General features: G+C 40.6%; 1 protein-coding gene across 4 annotated transcripts in view; it reads right to left on the bottom strand.

Annotated features, from left to right (window-relative positions):
• Nucleotides 1-1,551: 1,551 nt before the first annotated feature.
• The window catches only part of ccdc93 (coiled-coil domain containing 93), a 34,421-nt gene continuing 9,125 nt past the window's right edge, over nt 1,552-26,847 (bottom strand). Inside the window, exons 8-24 of one of the 4 annotated variants that reach the window (XM_038719716.1) lie at nt 23,818-23,835; nt 23,476-23,512; nt 21,773-21,871; nt 21,546-21,596; nt 21,216-21,302; nt 11,544-11,660; nt 11,170-11,232; nt 10,855-10,928; nt 8,043-8,124; nt 7,814-7,888; nt 7,625-7,696; nt 5,788-5,896; nt 4,617-4,699; nt 4,355-4,392; nt 4,129-4,213; nt 3,797-3,910; nt 1,552-2,495 (exon numbers count right to left, since the gene is read on the bottom strand). In XM_038719716.1, coding sequence (XP_038575644.1) covers nt 2,439-2,495; nt 3,797-3,910; nt 4,129-4,213; nt 4,355-4,392; nt 4,617-4,699; nt 5,788-5,896; nt 7,625-7,696; nt 7,814-7,888; nt 8,043-8,124; nt 10,855-10,928; nt 11,170-11,232; nt 11,544-11,660; nt 21,216-21,302; nt 21,546-21,596; nt 21,773-21,871; nt 23,476-23,512; nt 23,818-23,835 — 1,261 coding nt within the window. In that variant the 3' untranslated portion in view covers nt 1,552-2,438. Of the gene's footprint in view, nt 2,496-3,796; nt 3,911-4,128; nt 4,214-4,354; nt 4,393-4,616; nt 4,700-5,787; nt 5,897-7,624; nt 7,697-7,813; nt 7,889-8,042; nt 8,125-10,854; nt 10,929-11,169; nt 11,233-11,543; nt 11,661-21,215; nt 21,303-21,545; nt 21,597-21,772; nt 21,874-23,475; nt 23,513-23,817; nt 23,836-26,847 lie in introns of all 4 variants that reach the window. The other 3 variants (XM_038719717.1, XM_038719718.1, XM_038719719.1) reach the window with 3 other exon arrangements.

Below are 26,847 nucleotides of genomic sequence, written 5' to 3'. Positions count from 1 at the left end.
CAGCCATCACTGCAAGTTTTCTTCAACTAAATAACCAGCCGAAGGGTGGACCATCAGCCTTAATCCTTTAGCTAAACCTCCTAGCCAAATTTAACTGAGGTATTGCCATAACTTGCGTTTATTGGTTCTCTTGCCTCTTTAGACTCAAATCTTTTCCACAATAGACATCATTCTGATTGTTTGCATTCTGTCTGTTTAGTCATCGTTTATTTCTTTGATGTATATTTAACCGCATTTATATCAACCTTTAGTTAGTTCTAATAAATTTCACTGTAATCACAGGAACTGTGTGTGTATTGTTTAACTCCAGGTCACTGTAATGGAGGATTTACGCCTTTGATATGAGATTGACTTATTGATTAGATTAATTTAAGATAATTAAGCAATTACTACTAACTGATCACTAGGAAATAATTGTATAATTATTAAGCTATACTTAAGGTTCCTAAAGCCTTGGGCGAACAGCAAATCTTTAGGTGGTGGCCCGAAAAATGAGAGATGAATTGTTATTAATAAATCTGAATATTAATATTCATAATTTTTATCAACAGTAAAGTAGCTATGCTACACTTTTTTTTTTTACTACATTGACAACAATGCAATTGCATGTGTTAAACTTCACAGACTTTACACATCAAAGTGTGTTTCCAGGTGTTGGGGAGTAGTACTGCATATGTGAAACAAGTTGTATAAAGCCTTGTGTGTCTCCAGAGGGAGCTGTGTGAAGTCTACTAAAATGCTTCAGGAGATGTCACTTTCAAACAGATTTCAGGAACCCACTTCTCATCTCAGTATGAGGTTACCACCTTGAGGCTATATTCCAGGCCAGTACATAACACCCAAATCTCCAAACCAACTGTCTGCAGTTGGATTGCATTATGGGTAATGTAGATGCAAGATTCTGATGAGGAAGAAGAACGTGTGAAATAATGAAAGCTGATATATCTGGTTCTGCTGCATTGATTTTTCTCTTTGTTTTATAAACAGTCCATCGTGAATCTGACAATGATTCATCAGTAAACCATGCAGGAGAAGGAATTCAACACTAAATCTGCAGACTACTCTTTTCTTTTAAGGAATATCTTATGATACGATCAAGAACTCCAGAACAGCTACTAAATGGACCTTGTTATGAGATTGTTTTGTCAATAGACAAGCTGTTCTGTTTTCATTTGTCCCACTGTAGCCCTGGTGTAAACTTTCAAAACAAAGTTTTTATGCTGCTGTTCACCCTGCTAGGTTAACCATCATCTGATTTAACATGTTCTAATAAATCCTGAAATATTTCCTGGAATATCCATGTAGAGTTAGCTTTTAAGACTGGCGTACAATTTCTAGGACCGATGGGAATCCTGGTCGCTCTGTTAGAACAGATGTTTATTTGCTAGCTTGTGCATCTGCAACAGGAGATTTGAAGTGCTTTGGTGATACGCAGGAGATTCATTATGTGACTTGACAATATTGTGGTGACTTCTGATAGTACACTGACTTCATTCAGCACACAGTGTCTGAAACAACACACCCTATCTGAGATAAGTAAGAGCAAAGGCGTTAATAGAAAGATTATTTTATTCATTAAATACTGCTTCTACATGGTCATTGGATGATGACAAAGGCAAATGTGAGACATGAGGTGAATTCAAACTTCAGAGGCACATAAGAAAAGCATAACTGGAAAAGAACTTTTCATACACAGAGTAAAGTTTAAAGCTGCACTGAGAATCTGAACACATCAGCATGTTATGATGCAATTTAAGGACTGGTTCATAAAACTCCCCGAATGACACAGCAGCAAACAACACAACATGCTCAGGAAATTTAAATTGTTTTAGTCGTCTCTTTCAGTAGGTATGGGACCAACTTTATGATCAACATGAAGAGCTTTAAATGTGTAAAGTACATATAATATACATATATAAGTACATATACAGTTCTGACTAGCTTTGATATCTAAGCTCCCTGTGAGTACAGTTCCAAAGGGCAAAATCTGTCAGATATTAAAGATACGGTCATGATTTATAGGTTTGTTACAGTGTTCCTGCATATTTAACATATATTCTACATATAATTTAGTAATGGTGATCATTTTTGGTTGTTATTGGTGCTGCAATCACACTGTAGCTGAAGATTATGCAAAAATATATAAAACAATAATGAGCTAGTTTTCACTTGAACAATGAAAGGCATTTGCGTTTCTCAGTCAGCTGTATCTGGCACATGTGGAGAGCACAGTGTAAATGTAATAGCCAGGACTCTTCCCACAGGGTTTTAGATCAGTCCCAAGTGTCGGTTTCCAACCATATTAGCCATAAAGAAGCGTGATGAAACAAAGTGGAATACTAAAAGAAAAACTCTGTACATGTACAGTTAATGTGTGATCAGCTTATATAGATTACACATTTCATTTATATCAAAAAACCATACCAGTCATACCAGTGCTAAGAGGCCCCTTTTGCTCTCAGCTTGGACAGCAGCATCTCGTTCTTCCGACATTCCTGGTGACAAAAAAACAGAAACATCTCATCCAGGGATGCTTTACTAAACTATTTAGGTAGTAATAAAGAAGAACAATGTTTCTCTCTCACCGTAACAGAATACATCTGACTCACGCGCATGTACAGTATGTGTATGTAAATTTATCTATAGAATAAACTTACTTAAAAGTATGCTTAACAAATAATACTAAAATGTACCTAATTAAAGAACATATCTGTACTCCACTATGGAAAAGATGGAATGCCGATACGCACGCCAACATGTGAAACACGTGAATGAGAAGTAATGGTCAAAGTGCTGAAAAATGGATACTGGTAACCCTGGAGTGCAGGTTTGGTGGGCCCAGACTGCAACGGACACAAAATATTAATATCAAGAAAGTCCCTAGTTTTATGTATAGGGTATGGTTGTAACACTTTTTAAAGACGTGTTACAACCCACCCCACCCCTATCAGCCACTGTTTAGTTAGCTGTATTAGCATAGTGGTTTGAAATTAGGAAGGAAAAAATGCATGTTGGTGGTTGTTGTCAGGCATCACATGTTGCCTGAGAAACTATATTTCAATCTAATATAAGTCAAACAATTCTATCTGCAGCAGTATAGATACTAAACAAAATATAGTCTTGGTCAAAAAAAAATACTACCTCAAAATCTGTTTTTCCTCTATATATTCTGAATGTGCCTGTTTCCAGACTTGAGAACCACCAGGCCCGAGGAAGTAGGTACATACTGAAATGATCACCTAACTGCTATCTTATTTCTTATTGGTGGAATTGGTGTTGTTACAACTCTCCCCATACATCAGCATGTCTGATATGGACCGACTTTATCTTATCACATTCTGTATCTGTACTGATATATATGTCAGCTGTTAAGTGACGAAGTAAGAAGGTGCGAGACAGATATGTTGCAGGTAGTTCAGAAAGATTGTCTCCATCACAATTTTACAAGTTTACGGTTAAAAAACACAGCGGTCTAAAAAATAGCTTTGGTGTGGTTTTGAACTATAGGACAAAACCACAAGTAACTCACTGAACCATTTTTTAAAATACATATATTGTATTTGATTTTTTGCACCTGTTTCAAACATGAAACCTTTTGGTTATTTTTGAGAAACTTGGTAAATATGTCACTGCAGATATTTGCGTAGCTCTGGTTGTCACATTCATCACATAAACAAGGACTCATTTTATACTGACTACCTACCAACACCTCTCAGCTGTTAAGTAACCTAAGAAGTGTCCTTTAATTCATCCATAACTAATGAAGCACAAGCTGATACTTCATTGTTTTTCTCACCTCTTTAAAGTCCTTTACAGTTTTGAAGTAGAGCCTCTGCTTGTCGAGCAGCTCCAGGTACTCATCATTCAGCTGATCTCTCCTCATCTTGTTCTCCTGCTTCTTCTTCTCCATCTGGAAAAGCAGATGTGCAGGAAGCAGGTGTCACATAATTGCTTCAGCAGTTTTTGTTGAAATACTGTTAAACTTGGCCCCTGGATAATTCTTTTTCATGCTGAAACATCATTGGCTGCTCGTGTTTGTTCCCAGATCTCAACAATCAACTTGGTGAGTCCTGTTTTCTGAAAATAAAAGCCAGGTCGTAAATAGTGGAAAAATCCTGAGACCTATACCTTGATGCGATTCTGTTTGATTCCCTCCACTATTTGCTCCATCTGTCTGAGGAACTGCTCTTTGGCTGTTGAAGACGACATGGCCCTGGACAACAGTACAGCAGTTTTTACAACAGAGCTTTTTCACTGAACAAAACTAAGATACATACTGGGTGACAGGAAAACTCAAATACATCAGCGTTTCATATTACAAACATACAACAGACGAGTGTATTTTTATACTTACTGCTGGAAGTTGTCGTGTATAGAATTCAGCAGATTCACCTACAGAAATGAAAGCACATTTCTTTCTCATTAATATTAAGAATATATATTTGTCTGCTGGTGGCTTTCACCATTTACTAGTTCAATGTGTTAACTATAACAATCAAACTGGACAGATTTGCTAAAATTACAAACAAAGCTAAATTCAAAATTCTACCACAACATGGCATTATACTGTCAATTGCTTCCTGTGTTGCTAACAGCTGGCTGCTGTGGATTCTTACCTCCTTCTCCAGATAAACCTTCTTGTCGTCTAACGTGTTGTACAGAGTGAAGAACTGCTTGGTCTCTTTGTGTGTTGCAGAAACTGACAGGCACAAGAATGAGAAAATATTTAATGTCTTTGTTTCTACTTTTTGAGACATTTCTGCTTGGAGAATGGCACGTTGACTGTTTTCTGAATGGATTTTACTGTAGGTTTGAGAAGCCCACAGTCACACCTCTCTCCCACTCTGAGTCCCCCCTACAGTTTGCCTACAGGGCTAACAGAATATAGAAATAACACCATCATCCCGGACATCCTCATCACCAAACTCACCCAGCTCACTGTGCCAGCCTCCACCTGTCAGTGGATCACAGACTTCTTGACTGACAGGAGACGGCAAGTGAGGCTGGGAAACCCGGACTATCTGCACTGACGCCCCCCAGGGGTGTTTGCTCTCCCCACTGTTCATCTCCCTCTACACCAACGACTGCACATCAGGAGACCCATCTGTCAAACTCCTGACGTTTGTGGATGATACAACGGTCATCGGCCTCATCCGGGACGGTGATGAGTCGGCCTACAGACGAGAGGTTGATCAGCTGGCTCTCTGGTGCGGTCAGAACAACCTGGAGCTTAACACGCTCAAAACTGTGACCGTGGACTTCAGGAGGAGCCCCCCCACTCTGCCCCCCATCACCATACTCAACAGCCCTGTGTCTGCTGTGGAATCCTTCAGGTTTCTGGGATCCACTATATTCCAGCAGACTACAACGGACAGTCAGGACTGCAGAAAAGACCATCGGTGCCAACCTGCCCTCCATTCAGGACTTATACATTTCCAGAGTCAGGAAACAGGCAGGAAACATCACTGCAGATCCATCTCACCCCGGACAAAACCTGTTCCAACTTCTCCCCTCTGGAAGGCGCTATAGAGCACTGTACGCCAAAACCAACAGACTCAGGAACAGTTTCTTCCCACAAGCCATCACTCTGATGAACAGCTGACTTCTGACTCACAGTGTCAGGAACAATTCCTGTGCAATAACCCAGTAACTCTGTCTCTAATCAGCCACGTGCAATGTACGATCCAGAGTCAAATTCCTTGTATGTGTACACATACCTGGCAAATAAAGCTGATTCTGATTCTGAGCACAAAACTTGGTTAGACCAGATATGGAGGAGGAACCCACCTTGACTGTATAGTTCGATGAATCTCTTCTGGTACTGGGTCAGCTCTGCCCTGCTCGGCACCTCGTCTATCTTCCTCTGCAGGATGGCGATCTCACGATTCCTCCGAGCCTACACAGAGTGAAGGAAAGTCCTGACTAATTCAGCTCAAAGAGGAGAATTCCCTCATCCTTGTAACTGATTTATAAAGTAGAGTTCTATTGCTTTTTACATTTCATGTGCCACACAATAGTAGCACATGAAATGTTAATATGCCTGCCGATCCTCCACAACATTAATAAATTGGTCACAAAATGTTTTATATCAGTTATAATGTAGAATCAGCTAGTGAAATAATCTGGAATGCCTGCAATTCAGTCTATTTTTTTTGCAGACTGTTAATATCAATATTCTGTTTAAGCCTGCCAAATTCCAATATTCTGTTTTAACGATGGCAACAAAAAGTACTTACAAATCCCAAACAAAGAATGAATGCATCCTGCTAACAAAGTACTTTGTATATCACAGCCGGATGTCTCCTCTTGCTCTGAGCCATGGATCCAACTATTAAACATATTCAGGGCTCTAGAGTATGTCACTGCCCCAAACACCCACTAGTGCATTCATCCGCCGCTGAAAATAGTCCCCAACAAATGTAAAAATATGTAGAAATATATACAATAGAATAATGCTTATATCAATATTTGAAGTACTCATTTTCACAGTGTTACACACACACACACAGACTGTATCTATGGTGGCCACTAGTGGAAGAGGCCCAGCTCGTCCTGAGTGACAGCCAGTTAGCTTGCCAGCAGCACCAGCACAAAGCTTGTGCATTAGACGCAAGCTTTTGTATTGAAACTCAGTATATTTTTGTTTGCTTGCTGGGATCCAGAAGAGTAGGTTTTTGTTGAGATATCTTGTGGAGATTCAGTTCAAATCTCCACAAGATATAAGGACTCATTAGGGGTTAAACTGTGTTGTGTATTGAGCACTGACTGTATAATAACTATGGTGAACTTTGTGTTTCTTGTCATCAGTCAGAACCTTTGAAATACCTGGTTGTTAGTGTTTGTTTAGTAAGGCAGAGTGGTTGTCATGTACTGAAAGACATGGATACTTTGTATTGTAATGTTTTTGTGTAATAATATACATATATCATATATATACATATATAATAAACATTTACATTTAATGATGCTTAAATGTGCTGAATGTTATTGCTTCACTTTGCGCATAGGCTATATTTCAAAGTGTGGCAGACAAAAAAACCCATAGACTTGCCTGGCAGGCAGTGAAAATTAAGTTAATTTCAGTGTCAGCAACATTTCAAAATGCCCCTGCAAAAATACAGTTAAAACCTCGTTGCATTCTCGTGAACCCAATATCGTGTCTCGTCTCATGAGCTAAGTGTATCATCACACCCCTACTGATAATACACTTAGTGTTAGAGGCGGAACATAACTAAATTAATATCCTTATTTTGGTTTCAGGGGACAGTTTTAATGTGTCTTTATGGTCCAAATCATGTCTGTCTTGCTTTCCCTTGCAGACAAGGTGACAATTCTGCTGTTAACAGAATTCTTTGTCAGATATAACATAGTAAACAAAGAACAAACAACAGCATTAATACAGTGACATTCATCTTTTCACCTGCTACTGAGAATAACCAGCAAAGCTCATCTGCAAACAGAACATTATACCATGAATAGACTGTTTATTTGTTGTATTACTTTCAGTACTCAGTACTTTGTCTCATTCTAATCACTAGTCTGTTATCTGCTGCTGTGACCTAATTGCCTACAGAGTTAACTCCAGGTCCATCTAATCTTGTGTTATGTTATATGAAGTCATTACCATGAGCAGACGGATCTTCTGCAGTTTCTCTCTGTCTGTGTTGTACTGTTTGTCTATCAGCTGGTTCCTCTCCTGAGAGAGAAAAAGAGTACAGTTAAAACAAACAGGAAGAGAATGCTACTCAGTCTTCATTAACTGTTGTTTTATGTCTAATAAATAAGCTGTGTTAGATTCTAACTGGACGTGTACCTTTTCTTCCTCTGTATCCTGTCCTGATGTGCTCTTCATTTCCTCAATGTTCTGCTGCAAGCGAGCCATCTCTTCCTGAACATAACATTCACACATGAAAAAGAATATTGGCACCAATTTACTGTCAAGTAGGAACTCATCATGCTTACATCATGTTTTCTGTATGAACACCAGGCAGCATTTACAGGATGTAGAATCTCAATACATGTGTGAGTGCTGATGTACTGACTCTGCAGTGTGTGCGGAACTCCTGCTCCTGCTGCTTCAGGTTCTCATTCATTGTCACCAGAGCCCTCAGCTTCTCCAGCAAGCTGTTCAACAGAACAAAACATTCTTAGATAGACTGTGCCATCAATCGAAGACCACAGGTTTCACCCCTGTAACAGCCTGTATGCGTATGTCCAAAACTGCCCAAGTGTCCATGAGCACGATGGCGAGTGTCTCAAAGGGCAGAGCTCTTGGCCTCATCCCAGCACTTCAGACAGATTTGGATTTTTGGATTGCAGCATGCATATATCCAACTCAGCCTTGAAAATATCCCTTCAGAAACATACCATGATTCCACTGACACTAAACTTAGCTTTTTCAGTCATTAGCTCCTTTCAGACATGCATCCCTTATGTTAATCTACAGGCACTTTAACATGTTGATCTCATGTTTGAATAAGCACCAGTCAATCTTACCAGCTGGAACTAGTAACATTTTCGTAGCACTTTCATCAGGCACAAGTCTGAATCAAGTCCTGTCATGTGAATGTGAGTCAGTGATGTCAGCAGCACAAGGTTAAACATGCAGATAGCAAGAGATAAAATGCACATCTTGTAACGCATTCTAAGATCACTCTAATAAATAACAATTTATTCAGTTATTATTGCAAGCTATAAGAAACAGCAAAAAGAATGTAAGGTCTTTGGAAGAAGCTAGCTCTGTATCTTCAGTATGGATATCAGGACAGATGCCGAGCTGGCCTTCTTTCTGTTGGACTAGTGAGTAATAACGTATTAGCTGCTTGCTGTGTCTTGCGTGTGTTGTTGTGCTTGACTGATGTTTGGCTGTGTTAGAAAAGTTGTAGACTCGAGCAAAAATCTGCCAGAAACAGCTATAAATAGCAAACTTACTAGATAATACACTCGTTAATGTTACTGTAAGTGCTCCTGCGTCGGTTGCTGCCTAGCTTTGTTGGCTAGCTTGTTGCCAAAGTTTCAATCAACATTACGCTGCCGCTGGTAGAGAGCCCGGCTCCAGCTCGACACCAGTGCCGGGCAAGCAGGCAACATAACCGGGCTCAGCAGCCTCTAGGATGCCGAGATGGCCTTCTTTCTGTTGGACCTTTAAGTCGGGTTGAGTATCGTTTCAATTTTATGGATTGTGATTCCACTTATCAGCCTTTTCCAGGGCAGCTCCCAGGCTCTGGAACTCCCTCCCCCATAAAATCCGCACCTCTGAGTCCCTCACCATTTTCCAGTCCCCTTTTTTTTACGTTTCTTTATCTGCTCTGTAAAGCGACTTTGAGTTCGTGAAAAGCGCTATACAAATTCAATTTATTATTATTTATTATTATCGAATCTTGGTTCAGATTCCAATATTCTAAGCTATAATAAATAAACTGTCTACTGTGATAGGAAGGTTTCTTTTTCCCTTAATTTATATAAAAAATTAGGGCTGTCAAAAATAGCGCGTTAATGACGTTAATTCGTTGTTTGTCGTTAATTACGTCAATTTTTTTAACGCATTTCACGCATGCGCAGTGTGACAAATTATTCAGGTCAGGAAAGTGGTTGGGACGGGAGGCTAGAGGCGAGATGGAGCAAGGTGAGCAAAGTGGGCCTATTGACGGATTCAAATATAAAAAGAATGATGATGGTACAGTTAACAAGTACAAGGTTATTTGCAAGATTTGTAACAAGGAGTTTCAATTTCACCGGAGCTGTTCAAGCTTGAGGTACCATGTCAATGCCAAACATGCGTTTGCTGGGTCGTCAGGTTCAGCAAGTGGTTCGCGCCAGACCACGCTGAATTTTCGCGGGCCATTAACAAAATCAACCTCAGATAATTTGACCAACAAAATAGCAAAATGGATTGCAAAGGATTGTAGACCCGTTAGTATTGTAGAAGACTCAGGTTTCATTGATGTTTTGCAAGTGGCGTCTCAAGACTCATCCTATAGGCCACCGTCAAGAGCCACAGTTATGACGAAAATCCACGAGCTCTATCAAAACGAAAAAGAAAAAAGGAAAGAGGTCTTGGCTCAAGTAAATCATATCGCCCTGACAGGAGACCATTGGACATCAGTGAATAACAACAATTATTAACAATTATTTGGCTGTGTTAATAAACAGACATAATATGAAAATTATGTATCTGTGTCTTTTTATTTATCTTTTGGTATGCATTTCAGAAAAAAAAAATGGTTAGGATTCAGGTGTAATTGCAAATAGTGATTAATCATGATTAATCCACTGAAAATTCTGATTAATTTGATTAAAAATTTTAATCATTTGACAGCCCTATAAAAAATATATTACTCTCATAAGGAATGATGAGAAGATGTTTGTGATGTGCTATGACTCAGGAAAACGGAGGAGACTCAACCATAAGGATGTTACCATGTAACCACAAATCTGGTCTTCATCCGCTTCCTCCTTAGGGCTCAACAATAAAAAGCTTTTATTTATACGGTGTTATTGGGCACATTGCATTATTTAAACATTGTTTGTTGGTATTATAGCAACACAGAAATGTGAACTTTGATGAGAGTCCTGATGTCCTCACTACAACACAATCGTCCTTAATAAATGAATAGGTTTTAGCCTCCTAATACTTGTGCCTTTAAGTAAAATTAACATTAATCATTGGTTTGTTTGTATTAGAAACTACTTATATCCACTGCTATATAATTCTTTGAAGACAAGCAGGCAGCTTTTGGGGATGAAGGAGGAAACATCCACTGAGGACTGACACAAATCACAGAGGGTGCTGTGTTGTGTCATGAGGATTAAATGACAACAAGAAGTCAGAGATAATTACTCTCCACCACTCACCTGCTGTCAGCCTGCAGCTCTATCTCTTCTAAAGACATCAGCTCTTTCTCCAGTTTCTCTGAGTGCTCTGTAGCCTGGGAAGATACACAAATCACTGCTGCAAGCAACATTTTAAATTTTATTTTTTTCAAAAACTCAGTTTCCGTAATAATAATAATAATAATAATAATAATAATAATAAATATATATCTATCTATCAGGTAGTAAAAATAATTCAGCTACCTTTTTTCACACAGACTTATTAACTGTTCCATATGCCTGCCAATATAATGCATCCAATCAATGAGTTTTGCAGGTATTTTAGCCTGGTCTTACCTCCATCAGTTTTTTCTTGGCCTCGTCACAGCCTGTTTTCACCTCTTCATGCTTTGCTTGTAACTGTGAAACAATTTATATATATTTGTTACTGATAGTCACTGCTGTAAATCATAGTACACTTAATTTTTTACAAACATTCAACTGCTCCAGCTCCAATTAAGGTGTCCATTTTGTGTCCTAGCAGGCAAATGATTGCTGACTGTTTAAAGTACAAAAGGTACTATATGTATTGTCTACTCAATGTTACATGTTGGTTTCTGCAATGCCAAAAATAAATTCCTCTAAGAATTTTACACAGTGACTGCTTGACACAGTGGAGGACACCACATGGTTACGGTGGACTGTACAGTGGACCACAGTGAACTGCTGACCTCCTCCAGTTGTTTAGTCTTTTGCTGGATCTGTTTGTTGAGTGAGACCATCGCCCTGCGATGTTGCTGGAGAGGACCGTAGCGCTCTAAACGCTCCTCCAACGACAACTCAGACTGCTGCAGGAACATATAGGAGGTACAGTATATTACAACATGGAAATGTTAATAGAAAAGCATTTTCTATCTATTAAACTTTTTTGCAGGTACTGGTTAGCTACAATCTGCTTGAATAGGTGTGTTGTATTTGTAAAGGCCTCTACAAATGTCTAAAGTAGTAAAATACACCTTGGGTTTATACCTCTCCATGTTATGGGTCATTAACTTGCTGCAACAAAAAATGCATCAAATAAAGAAAAAAGGAAGCTCTTTTCATTGTTATTCTAAGTGCTCAGTTTAGCTGAGATCGGGGTGCAGTGTTTCTAAATTCTTACTTTAACTAGTATCAGCCAAGACAATTATCATTATTATGGTGGGAATCGCCTACGTTCACACTGCAGGCCTTTATGCCTAATACCGATGTTTTTGTTTAACAGTTGACATTTTTGTTTAAATGTGGCCCATATCGGACACATGCGCAGAAGAATAAAACAACGCAGCATGCAGCTGTAATGTTTCCGATCAGATAAGTAGCATGCACACAACTCAGAAGAGAGCTCGTGACCCGGATTTCAGGTGTAAGAAATGGAATTTGTGAGCAGATGATAGCAAGGTAGGAAGAAGTATGTAATGGCCTTTGTGAGCTTTTTTGTTCATTGCGACTCAGTCTGGCGGGGAACAGCTGCTCTAGAGTGACGTCCGAGTCGCCAGCCTGAGGTCGCATTCCAAAAAATACGATCTGTATCTGTGGAAAAGATTAGATTCCATGTGACTTGGGCTGCACACAGCAAAAAAAAATATTTGGGTTACTTTGGCCTGCAGTCTGACTACAGCCAAAAAAAACACAGTGATTAAATTAACATCTTGAAACATTTTCAAAGTACCCTTGAAACCTGGGTTAAATTAATAGGTAAAAGTACCTTTTAACTGTATTTTTATTATTTTTTACAGAAATAAAACAACAGACAGGGCCATCACAGGTGGGGCGAAACACTTGAGTGGTCGAAAAAGTCTAGAAAGGTGCCCACTGTAAATGTCCGTGGGAAACAGTGTACTATAAAGTTATATGGATTAAATGAAGCATCGACGCAAAGAATTTGCGTTTCTCATTTTAGTAATCGATTTAATCACAGTCAGGGATCTTTTTTTCAGGTCTTCCGTCGCCTTCGGTGCACTGTTGTAGATCACAGTGCCGGTGTCGAAACAACTTTCGCCGGGTAAAGGGTCTAGAAACATAACGTTGTTTCTTTAAGTATTTTTCTGATGTTGGAGTAAGCCTTTCTTTTCGTAAGTCGTAGGTTTTGGTTGGGTAGTCTCGGGCCTTGCAGTGGTTTAGGGCCAAGAGACCGGTGACAACGTTGGATACCGAGGGCGATGTCTGGGAGGCACAGCTGTGTCTTATTAAACTTTTCAACAAAATCTTGTATAGTGTCTCCCTCAGCTCCCTCAGGGACCCCATGAATGCAAATGTTATTTCGTTGGGAGCATGCCTCCAGGTCCATTAACTGGTCTTGAATGTTCTTTTGGAGTTGTAATGTGCGGGAGAGCAGATCATTGGTTTCTGCACTCATGTCAGAAACCAGAGTCGCAGTTTAACACACTTCTCTGCCCTTCTTTTTCAGCAGTTACCCACCCAAAACCCTACGCAGAGTCGCAGTCTAACACACTTCTCTGCTCCTCCATTTCAGGAGTTACTTAGTGAAAATCCTATAGTGACGGTGTCTGCCCCCCGACCATCGAAATTATTTAAAAAGGTAAACAGAAGAGGAGCTGTGCATAAAAACCTCATAAAAATTAAAACCACAAGAGCAATAGTGCAAACTAATAGGAGAGTTAAATGTGGACTCTTAAACATCAGATCTCTCTCTTCTAAAGGTGTACTAGTAAATGAACTAATATCAGATTATGATCTTGATTTATTTTGTCTTACTGAAACCTGGCTGGGTGATGGAGAATATGTTAGCCTAAATGAATCCACCCCTCCCAGTCATATTAATACTCACATTCCTCGAGGCACAGGCCGAGGAGGTGGAGTTGCAGCTATCTTCCACTCTAGCCTACTAATCAGCTCTAAACCTAAACTAAACTATAACTCATTTGAAAGTGTTGTTCTTAGTCTTTCGCACCCAAGTTGGAAATCACTGCAACCAATTCTCTTCGTTATAGTGTACCGAGCACCTGGCCCGTATTCTGAATTCTTATCTGAATTTGCAGAGTTTTTGTCAACTTTAGTCCTTAAAACGGACAAAGTTATTATTGTAGGGGATTTTAATATTCATGTGGATGTTGAGAATGACAGCTTCAGTACTACGTTTATCTCTTTGTTAGATTCCATCGGCTTCTCTCAGAGTGTCCATGAACCGACTCACTGTTTTAACCACACCCTCGACCTTGTTTTGGTGTATGGTATTGAAATTGAACATTTAGTGGTGTTCCCACAGAATCCCTCTTTGTCCGACCACTGTTTGATAACTTTTGAGTTTGTATTGCTGAACTACTCGCCATTGGGCAAAAATTTCTATACAAGATGTCTGTCTGATAGTGCTGTAGCTAAATTTAAGGATGCGATTCCATCAGCTCTAAATACATTATCTAGTCACAAAGTAACGGAGGACTCCTATGCTAGTTTCAGTCCCTCCTAAATCGATCATCTTGTTGATAGTGCTGCAGGCTCGCTGCGAATGACACTCGACTCTGTAGCCCCTCTAAAAAAGAAAATACTAAAACAAAGACGGTTAGCTCCATGGTATAATACTGAAACTCGCAAATTAAAGCAAATATCGCGGAAACTTGAGAGGAATTGGCGTTCCACCAAAGTGGAAAATTCTCGTTTAATTTGGCAAGATAGTCTTAAAACTTATAGGAAGGCCCTCCGTAATGCTAGAGCAGCGTACTACTCGTCATTAATAGAGGAAAATAGGAACAACCCAAAGTTTCTTTTCAGCACTGTAGCCAGGCTGACAGAGAGTCACAGCTCTATTGAGCCAAGTATTCCCATAGCTCTCAGTAGTTACGATTTCATGAGCTTCTTTAATGATAAAATTCTAGCTATTAGAGACAAAATTCACCAAGACCTGCCCTCAACTGGCACCGACTTATCTCTTAACTCAGGAACCTTAGAAACAGCTGTAGAACCAGATACATGTTTAGACTGTTTTGCTTCCCTCAATCTTTACCAACTAACTTCAATAATTTCTTCATCTAAACCATCAACCTGCCTCTTAGACCCCATCCCGACTAGGCTGCTTAAAGATGTTTTACCCTTAGTCAGCACCTCTATACTAGATATGATCAATCTATCTCTATCAACAGGCTATGTACCACAGTACTTTAAAGTAGCTGTAATTAAACCTCTTCTGAAAAAGCCCAAACTTGATCCGGATGTTTTAGCCAACTATAGACCTATATCTAACCTTCCATTTCTCTCTAAGGTTCTGGAGAAAGCAGTTGCTAAACAGCTGTGTGACTTTCTAAAGAGCAATAGTTTATTTGAGGATTTTCAGTCAGGTTTTAGAGCTCATCATAGCACATAGACAGCACTGGTGAAAATTACTAATGACCTCCTTATTGCATCAGACAAAGGACTTGTCTCTGTACTGGTTTTATTAGATCTTAGTGCTGCATTTGATACCATTGACCATCAGATCCTATTGCAGAGACTGGAATATTTCATTGGCATTAAAGGAACCGCTCTAAGCTGGTTTAAGTCCTATTTATCAGATCGATTTCAGTTTGTACATGTTAACGATGAGTCCTCCATGCATGCCAAAGTTAGTCATGGAGTTCCTCAAGGATCAGTCCTCGGACCAATCCTCTTCACTTTATATGTGCTTCCTTTAGGCAATATTATCAGGAAACATTCCATAAGCTTTCATTGTTATGCAGATGATACTCAGTTATATCTATCGATCAAGCCAGATGAAACTCATCAGTTAGCTAAACTTCAAATGTGCCTTCAGGATGTTAAAACCTGGATGACCTATAATTTTCTCATTTTTTACTCAGATAAAACTGAAGTTATTGTTCTGGGGCCTAAGCACCTCCGTGACGCATTATCTAAAGATATAGTTTTCCTGGATGGCATCGCCCTGGCCTCCAGCACCACTGTGAGGAATCTTGGAGTTATCTTTGATCAGGACATGTCGTTTAAGTCTCACATTAAGCAAATTTCAAGGACCGCCTTTTTTCACCTACGTAATATTGCGAAAATCAGGAACATCCGGTCTAAAAATGATGCAGAAAAACTAGTCCATGCATTTGTTACTTCTAGGCTGGATTACTGCAATTCCTTATTATCAGGCTGCTCAAAAAAGTCCATTAAGACTCTTCAGCTGATCCAGAATGCTGCAGCACGTGTTCTGACAGGAACCAGGAAAAGAGATCACATTTCTCCTGTTTTAGCTTCTTTGCATTGGCTTCCAGTAAAATCCAGAATAGAATTTAAAATCATTCTTCTTACCTACAAAGCTCTTAATGGTCAGGCACCATCTTATCTTAAAGAGCTCATAGTACCTTACTACCCCACCAGAGCACTGCGCTCCCAGAATGCAGGGTTACTCGTGGTTCCTAGAGTCTCCAAAAGTAGACTAGGAGCCAGAGCGTTCAGCTATCAAGCTCCTCTCCTGTGGAACCAGGTTCCAGTTTGGGTTCAGGAGGCAGACACCATCTCCACATTTAAGAGTAGGCTTAAGACTTTCCTCTTTGATAAAGCTTATAGTTAGGGCTGGCTCAGGTGAGTCCTGAACCATCCCTTAGTTATGCTGCTATAGGCCTAGACTGCCGGGGGATTTCCCATGATGCACTGAGCTCCTCTCTCCTCTACTTTCTCTCCCTCTGTATGCAACCTCATCCCATTATTGCATGTTACTAACACAACTTCTCCCCTTTCTGGTAGTCTTGTGCTTTCTCGTCTCTCTCCTCTCTCCTCCTGTCACTTCCTGCAGGTTTTCTGGCTCTGGAGCTGTGGTTGCGGGTCACCTGCTGCCCCCGTGTTCCTGCTCGACACCCTCTGCTGCAACGACTATTGTTGCTAGTCTTATTGTTATTATTGTTATTATAATCATTAACATTACGATTGTTACCATTAACACTATTATAAATATCTGTACCATTTTTCATTTAGTCTATAGCAACATCACCTTCACTGTCTGTACCTCTGTGTGTATATTGTGTAGGCTGCCTCCCTCCCCCTCTCTCTCTCCTTCACCCCAACCGGTCGAGGCAGATGGCCGCCCACCCTGAGCCATGGTTCTGCTCGAGGTTTCTGCCTCTTAAAAGGAAGTTTTTCCTTGCCTCTGTCGCCTAGTGCTTGCTCTTGGTGGGAACTGTTGGGCTTCTGTAAATATCATCACAGAGTACGGTCTAGACCTGCTCTTTTATGAAAAGCGCTGTGAGATAACTGTTGTTGTGATTTGGCGCTATATAAATAAAATTGAATTGAAAATTGAATTGAATGTCTTGTGCGCTTGCGCCAACGGGCATGCAGCCTGTTGCAGTTGCTCCATCGTTCGTCGTCTTATTTCTAACTTTTAACTTAGCCCCATAATACTGTCGCCTGACGTGCACCTCCTCAAAAATGTAATTACACGTCGAGTCGACGTGGACCGTAAGCACTGACTGGTCGGCTGGGTAGCCTCGCAATGCCTCTGAGCCAACCGGAATTACCCTGTGCTTTGTAGTAACTTTACATAGCGTCCAAAACGGCAGCTGTAACACGTGGATCAACATATTTGTTGCGTCACAACCCGAACGAAATGACTCATTTTACTATCTGAATGTGAGCCATACGGTCGACAACATTTGAAAAGGCTACACCAACTTACATATACAATTTTACCCTAATTCACGGTAGCAGAGCACTAAACCGGAAGTTAGCAGAATGACAGATACACCAACGCACGAGTATAAATGCCTGTCTACGTGCATAGACCACGACGCCAAGGCACCAGTGACCCCTGTTTCCATCCAGGGGGTCCCTGTGGACATTGTGGAGGACTACAAATACCTGGGAGTACACATTGACAATAAACTGGACTCTGCCAAGAACACTGAAGCCCTCTACAGGAAGGGCCAAAGCCATCTCTATTTTCTGAGGAGGCTGAGGTCCTTCAACATCTGCAGGACGATGCTGAGGATGTTTTATGAGTCTGTGGTGGCCAGTGCTATCCTGTTTGCTGTTGCATGCTGGGGCAGCAGGTTGAGGGTAGCGGACGCCAATAGGCTCAACAAACTGATCCGCAAGGCCAATGACGTTGTGGGGGTGGGGCTGGACTCTCTGTCGGTGGTGTCAGAGAGGAGGATGCTGTCTAAGCTACACACCATCTTGGACAATGTCTCCCACCCACTCCGTGACGTGCTGCACAAACACAGGAGCACTTTCAGTGCAAGACTTATTCCCCCAAAATGCACCACAGAGCGAGACAGTTCCTGCCTGTGGCCATCAAACTTTATAACTCCTCCCTCTAAGTGTCTGACACACGGACACTTAGTTAGTTTTAAACTGGACATTATCATCTGTTTTGTGCAATAACATATGCTTAATTACTTAATGTGCAATACTATCGGCTGCAATTCAGCTGCTACTATTTATTCATTATTACTCTTCACCATAACAATTTCTTAGTCATGTAAATACTGTTCCATAACAATTCTTTTAACTATGTAAACATTGTACATATCTACACTCCTTTAGATTTACATTATTTTATATTTTACTTTGATATTTATATTTATATCTCTATACTAGATATCTCTATTCCACTATCTTTATTTATATTTCTTTTGCCTTTTGTGCAATGTGTGCAACTGTGACACAGAATTTCCCCTCGGGGATCAGTAAAGTATTTCTGATACTGATTCCTCCATGTCGGCTACTCTCTTCTTCATTTCCTCCACTCTGTCCGATATTTCTTTTGAGTCATTGATGATGAAGTCTGTTAATTCCCTCTTTAGTGGTCCCATGGTGTTGGTAAATTCCTTTTTTTTAGGTCTGAATGAACTGCCTTTATCTCAATGATGTTAGCTTGAATAGCTTCCATAGCCTCGTTCTCTGCCAATTTGCTAACACAGATGTAGGTATCCTCAGCTTCGCTCGCTGATTTATCGTTTATCCTGCAGGTTTGTTGCAGTTTACCCCTTTCATGCTACCATAAACCTATCTACCGTGATACCAAGTATTTTTTACAAGGGGGAAAATAGACCATCTGGGAGCTCCTTACTTAGGATGCTGCTTGCCTCTGCACCATACCAGAAGTCATCATGGATGTATTCTTGTACTGCAAGTAAGATAAATTTATTTTGAAGGAAGTACTATCACCATTCATATAAACACTTTCTGGAGGTCCTTGACTTTGGCGGCGAAGGAGTCACGAAGGTAATGTCGTTTTCTCCTCCAACAACCCAATGTTAGGCCGGTGTGCTATACGGTTAATTTTACACAGCATGTAGCCATTATAGTAAAAAGTAAGTAAGGCACTGGTGTAGGTAATAACTGCCCTGAAGCTCAAAATCTGTGCAAGTAACAACTTACCTGATTGCAGTCAGTCTGAGCAGAAGCGGAGCAGACTTAAGAGCAAGCAGGGGCTGTTTGAATGCGAGGACAGGGTTTAGAGAAAAGCGGGTTGCCCATTAATCGAAAGATCAGCAGTTCAAGTCTTGGCTCCTACAGGCTGCATGTCGAAGAGTCCTTGGGCAAGACACTGAACCCTGAATTGCCCCTTGTTATTCCACCAGTGTATGAATGTTAGTTTCTGTTTGAGAACTTAGGCTCAGTATATGAATGCGTGTGAATGGTGAACGCAATGTAGGATAAAAGCACTTTGAGTGGTCGCAAAGACTAGAAAGGCGCTACACAAATACAGAGCATTTACATTATAATATCTTAATGTGAAATCCAAAAGTCAGCATGATACCATGAGTCAGCACGATATATCAGCATCTTCAGTGAAGCCTTGTATTGCTTATAGTTGAAATGACTTTCTTAAAGTCTTTCTTTTCATAAAGCAAATATAAAACATAGATTATCACCAGATGATGTATGACATCTTTTGACCAACATCAGTCCCAGTCTACGCTCATTTTTGGAATTTGTGATTTGTAGATCTTGGTTATCTGAAATAAGTCAGCTGATGAGTTGGAAGCAGGAAAAGAGTGAGATTATAATTAGGGCCCGAGCCCGAAAGTGCCAGGGTGCCAATGGTGTCCTAGGCACGAAATGCAAGGAACCTATTGTTTTAGCTCGGATAATTTTTTTTTCTCCCCGATGAACTCATTTTTTAAGGCCTTAGGATACTCGAATCTTCAAGAAGATTTGCAAACACCTCAGGTCTGGTGGGAAATCCAATGTTCTTCAGTGATTGGAGTCGGACGTGGCCAGGGGGCTCAATAGCACCCCTAAACAAACACCATATTTTGGAAAAGTTTCTTTGATCTTCATGAGATGTGGTGGGATTATTGCTCTCACCACATTTCTGCTTTTTTTTAACGAGATTTTGCTTAACAGGAAGTGAGCCATTTTGCACTTCCTGTGTCATTTTCAATTTTTTAAACAGATATTTGAGGCTTTTAAAATGTTCAAAAAGCCACAAAACTTTGCAGCTAGATTCGAACTTGTAATGTTTAGATCTGATGTCATTTTTAAGACTGAGGGTTGCATGTTGGCTCCATAGCACCCCCTAAAGCCTTTTTAGCATATCATATGGCCATGGATAGTCAAACCCTCAGGAGACTTTGCATGCTTGTCAAAACGGTTGTTTTGAATTGGCTGATATGGTTTGGGGGTGTGGTTGTGGCCATTCTGAATTATTTACGAAATTTCAACCCGTTTACACCCTCCGTACTTTAACAAACTCCTCCTAAAGCATTAACCCCATTAACCTCAAATGTGGGTAGCGCCATCTTAACAGCCTTGCGATGTTAAATTGCGAAGCTTTTTTGATTTGTCAAACGGTGGTTCCATGGCGTGCCATTGAATTGATGTTATGGCATGAAAAAGGAAGCTGCATGTAAATGGACTAGACATGGTCAGATATGTCCCAAAATTCACAAGTAAACCTCTTAGAGACCTAAATGTCAATATACGATCATAGTGATATTGGCACTTACTGGCATCTGGAAAGGACACATTTTACAATTTATTTCTTATGCCTCTTTCATATTTTTACCCCACATAGTACCTTAGCGGACAAGAATGTCCATAGTGAGGCATTCATGCTCCTCATAGCAGGTTGACCACATCCATCTCAAAGTTCTTGTCAAATGCTGTTGCCTTGGTGAGTAATTATTCGCAATTAAACAGGAAGCTGTTTTTTGAGAGTTATACCCTAAACCCAACCGGAAGTCAGCAACTTTGAATTGAATAACTGACAACTCAACCAAACTTTGTAAGATATTTTGTACACGTCACCTGTCTGATTTTTGCATCAATAACTCCAGAGCCCTGTCAGCTGGAGTGCAATGCAAGAGTCCCAGCTGTCGCTTCACCTGAGGCACGCAAGGGGGCCCGCTCAACGCTGCTTGCAGCTTTAATTATTATTATTATAATATGGTATATCATTATTTTCACTGTTAGTTGCTCACCTTTTCAGCGTACTCTGAGGCAATCTGTTTGATCTCCTCAGACTGCAATCCCACTATCTGACCCACTGCACTTGCTGTCAGCTTCCCCTGCACGAAGACAAACTCCAGTCAAAACCAGACTTAAGAGTAAAATTCCCATTTAGTTTATTGTATCCATTTAGTTACTCAGTTGACAATGAATGCAGTGGTACAATATACAATACACACACACACGTTTGTAAACTTGTGAACCCAAGCAGGTAGATAAGCAGGGGAGTAATGTGGCGATTCAATTCTGCAGTTCACATGTGCAGAAAAAGTGAACGAGACAGAAAACAGGCATTTGCCTACCTCTTCATTTGCCATGGCAGCCATGCTGGTCATCAGGGTTTTGATTCGCATCTAACAAAAAAGAAAACCACCACCAAATGTTACATCACATTTTAAGGCAGTATGTTCAAGTTTATTTGCAGAGCACAATCTCATCCACAGTGCCTCACAGAGGCTTGACTGTATTTCTAATAGGCCATCTAATTTCCCTTTCCTGTATAATGCACTCACTGTTTAATAGTGCTCACCTCCTCCGCTGCCTGCAGGTCAACTTCCTCTGATACCTCCGCCATCCCAGAGGGCGCTGCTTGACAGCCACTGGCCAGCGAAGCCTTCCTTTCATCCACCTAGAAGGGAGACAGGACATAGAAGCTCGAGAAAAAGAGCAGTAAATGCTGGCCTGATGCAGACATAAAGAGCAACTCTACAATCTAACTTCCACTCTAGGCAAATATTTAGCATTGCACTTCTATAACACTGTCAGGATCACAATGGACCATTTTAAAAGTGTCAAAATCAATGCAGCACAACCAGAGCTATCAAGATATTGCATTCTTCTTCCTTGTAAAAACCTGGCACCTATATTACCCACAATGCAATAGTTCAGAGACTCCTCCGTCATGCTAGAAGCGGCTAATATAGCCTTGAGCTGCAACGGTCAAGCAGAGATGTGGATGGGCTACAGAGGTCCTGTAAGCTCACGTCTTTAAAACGCTCCAGCCCCAGGTTTCTTTCATTTTCTAACTTGTAGTCTTCAGCGCCAACAGATTCCAAATCAAGTGGCACCAATTGAGGACATTCATCAGACTTCACACAGCTCATCCTGGAGTTAAACACGGCTTTATACAACTTTTTCACATATGCAGAACTACTCCCCAACACCTGGAAATACACTCTGATGTGGAAAATCTGTGGAGTTCCCCTTTAACGTCAATTTGTCAGTCTGTGTTCGCATATAGGAGAAACATACAGCAGTGTTTCTTACTGTGTGGGCCTAATATGTCACATTCTGCCTGTGGGCCATGTTTAAGTTTAGCCCTCTGTGAGTTTTTGTTATATCTGATCAGTCAGGTATCTGTTATTTAGTATGTTGTGTTTTAGGGTTCAGTCCGGTCTGTTGTCCTGTGTCCAGTCTGTTAATGTCATTGTGAGCTCTGCCTGTTTGTTATCCGTTTGGTTATTATCATCTGTTTTGTTCAGTTATCTTAGTCTGTGGTTGAGTTTGTCAGTGTCAGTGTCGTCCTTAGCCACTCTGTGTTATTAGTTCGGTCCCTGCCTTGCGTTAAACTCCCCGTTGTCCTGTTTAGTTTAAACTTTAGCAGTTTGTCCATGTTTTCTGTTTGTGGTTTTGGTTCCTGGTCTTGTGTTCTCTGTTTAGTCTTGTGTATTCCCTTGTTCATTTACTGGTTCTGTGTAGCCTTGTTTATTATGTTATTCATCCGCATCTTTAAGTTTACTTAGTATCTGTCTTGTCTCTTAGGTTTAGCTCTGCATCTCAGCCCTGTGTCCTAGTTCTGTGTCTCAGTTCATGTCTTAGTGTGTACTTGTGTGTTCTGGGTTAACTGTCTCTCTGCCTGCCTCGTTAACCTGATCCTGGTCACCTGTGTTGCTCCCTCCAAGCTCCTTAACCCATGTGTGCATATATACTTGTTTGTTTCCTCAGTCTGTGTGCAGTCATTGTAGTGTGTTTCACTCAGTCATGTTCGTGTGGAAGAGTGTTCTGTCAGCCTGTTGGATTTTCCTGTCTACTGCCTGTCAACCTGTTTTTCATTTGGATTAAATACCCTGAATTGTATCACTGCTCCAGTGTCTTGCGTTTGGGCTCATCTCCTCTGCCACCCACAGAACCCTGACATAATAAGTGTAAAGGAGATTAAACGCTCTCTGTAAAACCACTCTCTCAGTAACATATACCTGTTCATTTGTAAAACCAAATCATTGAAACACCTACCTTGTCTGGTTTGGATTGTTTGCTGAATCCATATCGCCTAGAGGGAGGAAAAACAACAACTCTGTGACACAACTAAGGCGTGCATATAAAACCATTCCCCCCAAAAGGGATTTTTCAAACACACAATGCCACATACAACATCAAATGGTAGTTATCTAGCATGACAATAAATAGTCCCTTCAGAGCAGGACTGTCTGAATAAATAAATAACTGTATCAAAGCTGCACCACAGTTTGCATCCATCATGCTCAAAATATGTGAGTACTGTTTGCATTCTCTGACCAACACGTTCAACCACAAAACAGCAGAAAAGAAAGCTGCACACTTTCATTTGGTACTTACACCAGGAAATATGACATTCTAGTACAGAGGGAAAGGGAAATGTTAGACTTAAGCCATGAGATGAATTAAATACAGAAATCGTGATCCTGGACAGTCTGCAGCCAAATATACAAAAAGCTAGATACTTTAAAGAGTTGGTTCATACAAATTACAAAACAATACATTTTCTAGGGCTGCAACTAACAGTTATTATCAATTATTATGCCAATTAAAGCTGCAAGCAGCATTGGGCGGGCCCTCGCACATGTAACGTGTGTGTGTGTGTGTGTGTGAGCCGTGTTGCAGATTCTGGAGCTCTTTGCGACTGAGAATTTGCTTTGGACGCTGCACAAAAGGTATTAATCATCACTTCCTGTGTCCTCTTTGTGGCGCTACACAGCACTTGGTGCTATGACTATAACTGAATATTGGCATGAAGATGTGTTCATGGCATGACTGTTATCAACCACGTCAAGTTTGGTGCAGATGTGAGCATGTACACTGTTACCACAACTTCCTCTTTCATGGCGAATCATCAATTTTAGATGCCACGGCACGGGCACGCCGTTTCATGAAAATTCACCAGTTGTCCAACTTTTAATAATCAGTGTGATTACACTAGACAGCGAAAGTCGGTCAGACTAATTTAAGTTTAAGAGTTCTAAGTTTAGAGCATCACTCCAGGAGTCTTTTTGGTACATCTGGACATGATACACGTGCCACAGAAACGTGCTGCGAGGGCTGCATTCGCAGCCTTCGTTGAAGGTCACTTCCTATTGCCAGTAGGTAGCGCTATGGCTATAAGTGAATGTTGTCTTGTACATGTGTTCAGAGCAAGACTCTAATCAAACGTGTAAAATCTGGTACAGATGTGAGCATGTACAGTCAAGTTACAACTTCCTGTGTCATGGCGAAGAGTTAAAATTTGCCACATACGCCACCGCCACACCGTTGACTGCAAAGTCACGAGTTTTACAACATGGGTTCATCAATGCGTTATGGGTTTTCTGGACAGTTCTGAAGTTTATATGTCCAACCTGCTAGGAGTAGTACATTACAGCATAAAACGTGTTATTTCCTGTTGCCAGCAGGTGGCGCTGTGACTTTGAGTGAGTATTGGCATATGGATGTGTTCAGGGCAGAACTCTTACAGTACATATCAAATCTGATGCAGATGTGAGCATGTAGACTGAAGTAACAACTTCCTATTTCATAACTAATCAACGATTTTTGACGACACGCTACGTGCAAACTGGTCGACTGATAATAACCGTTTGTACAACTTTTAATTGTCAATACATTTAGACTGCACAGCGAATATTTGAAGTCGATCAGACTAATTCCCTAGGAGGAGTTTATTAAAGTAGAAAGTGTGTAAATCGCCAAAAATGGCCGACTTCCTGTTGGGTGCCGGGCATCTAATTACTGTATTGGTCCTAATTTAAGACGACCCTGATTATAAGATGACCTCAAGAGTATTTTTTGGAAAAATAGATAATAAAAGATAATATTTTCATTTGAAAATAATTCAAATAAAAACACATTGAATAAAATAAAACAAGGCAGCCTGTGTTTTTAAACCTCTTAAATAATGAAAATAATTAAAATTTTTTAAATGAAATGGTCACATTTAAATTACCGCTAATTAAGATGTACAAGTAATCACATTTGTAAATAAGTAGGTAGGTTTACTGTCACAATATCACAAGTTATAGAGAAAAATTTAGCTTTGTAACTCCCTTCTGCTACACAGCAGACAACATACATTAATATAAAAACAATTATGAAAAATGGTAAACAGAAATAAACTATCATCAGTGGAGCAGTGCTGAGGATGAATTTGAGCTTAAGAGTCTGATAGCTTGGGGGGAAAGCTGCTCTGCAGTCTGGTGGTGCTGCAGCAGAAACTTCTCTCTCTCTTCCCAGAATGCAGCAGGCTGTGGCTGGGTGGGTACTGTCCTTTAGTATCCTTTGGGCTCTGCAGGCACCTCACCTCACTGATATCACTGATGCTCGGGAGATGGGTACCGATGATCTTCTGTTGATCTTCTGAGTGTTTTAATCACCCGCTGCAGAACTCTCCGGTCCTGGGCCGTGCACATCCCATGTTAGTGATGTTTCCAGTCAGGATGCTTTTTCTTTTGCTCCTCTGTAAAAGCTGACAAGAGCTTGGTGTGGGAATTTGGCCTTCTAATGGTGCTTTCAGACCAAACGCGAATTTAATCCTCACAACGCTTTCCTCGCGTAAGCACAGTTAAGCTTCCTCAAGAAATCCAGTCATTTCTGAGCTTTCTTCACCAGTGTGGAGATGTGAGACGACCATGTCAGGTTCTCTGTGATGCTGATTCCCAGGAACCTGAAACTGTTCACCTGCTCCACCTCAGCTCCACTGATGTAGACAGGAGAGTGTGTCTTTATCTCCTTTTTCCTGAAATCAATGATCAGCTCCTTGGTTTTGCTGACGTTGAGCAGTAGGTTGTTCTCTGAGCACCACTCTACATGGTTTTGAATTTCCTCCCGATATGAAGTCTCATTGTTTGAAATCAGGCCGATGATGGTGGTGTTTGTCTGCAAACTTCACAACAGAGTCTCCATGTCAGGGGATGCAGTCGTGGGTGTCCAGCGTGAACAGCAGGGGGCTGAGCACACAGTGTGAGAAAGTCCAATATCCAGTTGCAGAGTGTTGTGTTTAAACCCAGAGTGCTGAGTTTGTTGATCAGTTTCATGGGGAGATTGTGTTGAATACTGAGCTGAAATCCACAAACAGCATTCTGATGTAGGTGCTGTTTTTCTCAAGGTGTGTGAGGGCTGAGTGGAGGGCAGTGGAGATGGCATCCTCTGTGGATCTGTTAGTTCTGAAAGAATGACTTGTGATATTAAAAGAAAAACATAATATAAATGAAAATAAACCGTCTAATGGTATTTCTAATACCTCTTAAGCTGTCCACCTCAGTGAAAAAAATTTTAGCCACTTTGTTCGACACAATTGCTGTGTCTCTCCATGTTTCAGTGGGACGGTGACAGGCTTCATTTGGGAGGTCAACATGTGCT

The sequence above is a fragment of the Micropterus salmoides genome, unplaced genomic scaffold (assembly GCF_014851395.1).
Source record: "Micropterus salmoides isolate LMB-PRFRI ecotype aquatic unplaced genomic scaffold, ASM1485139v1 Ms_hic_scaffold_15, whole genome shotgun sequence".
NCBI lineage: Eukaryota > Metazoa > Chordata > Actinopteri > Centrarchiformes > Centrarchidae > Micropterus > Micropterus salmoides.
Note: the sequence above shows the minus strand (reverse complement) of the source record. Positions and strands in the feature narration are given on the sequence as shown.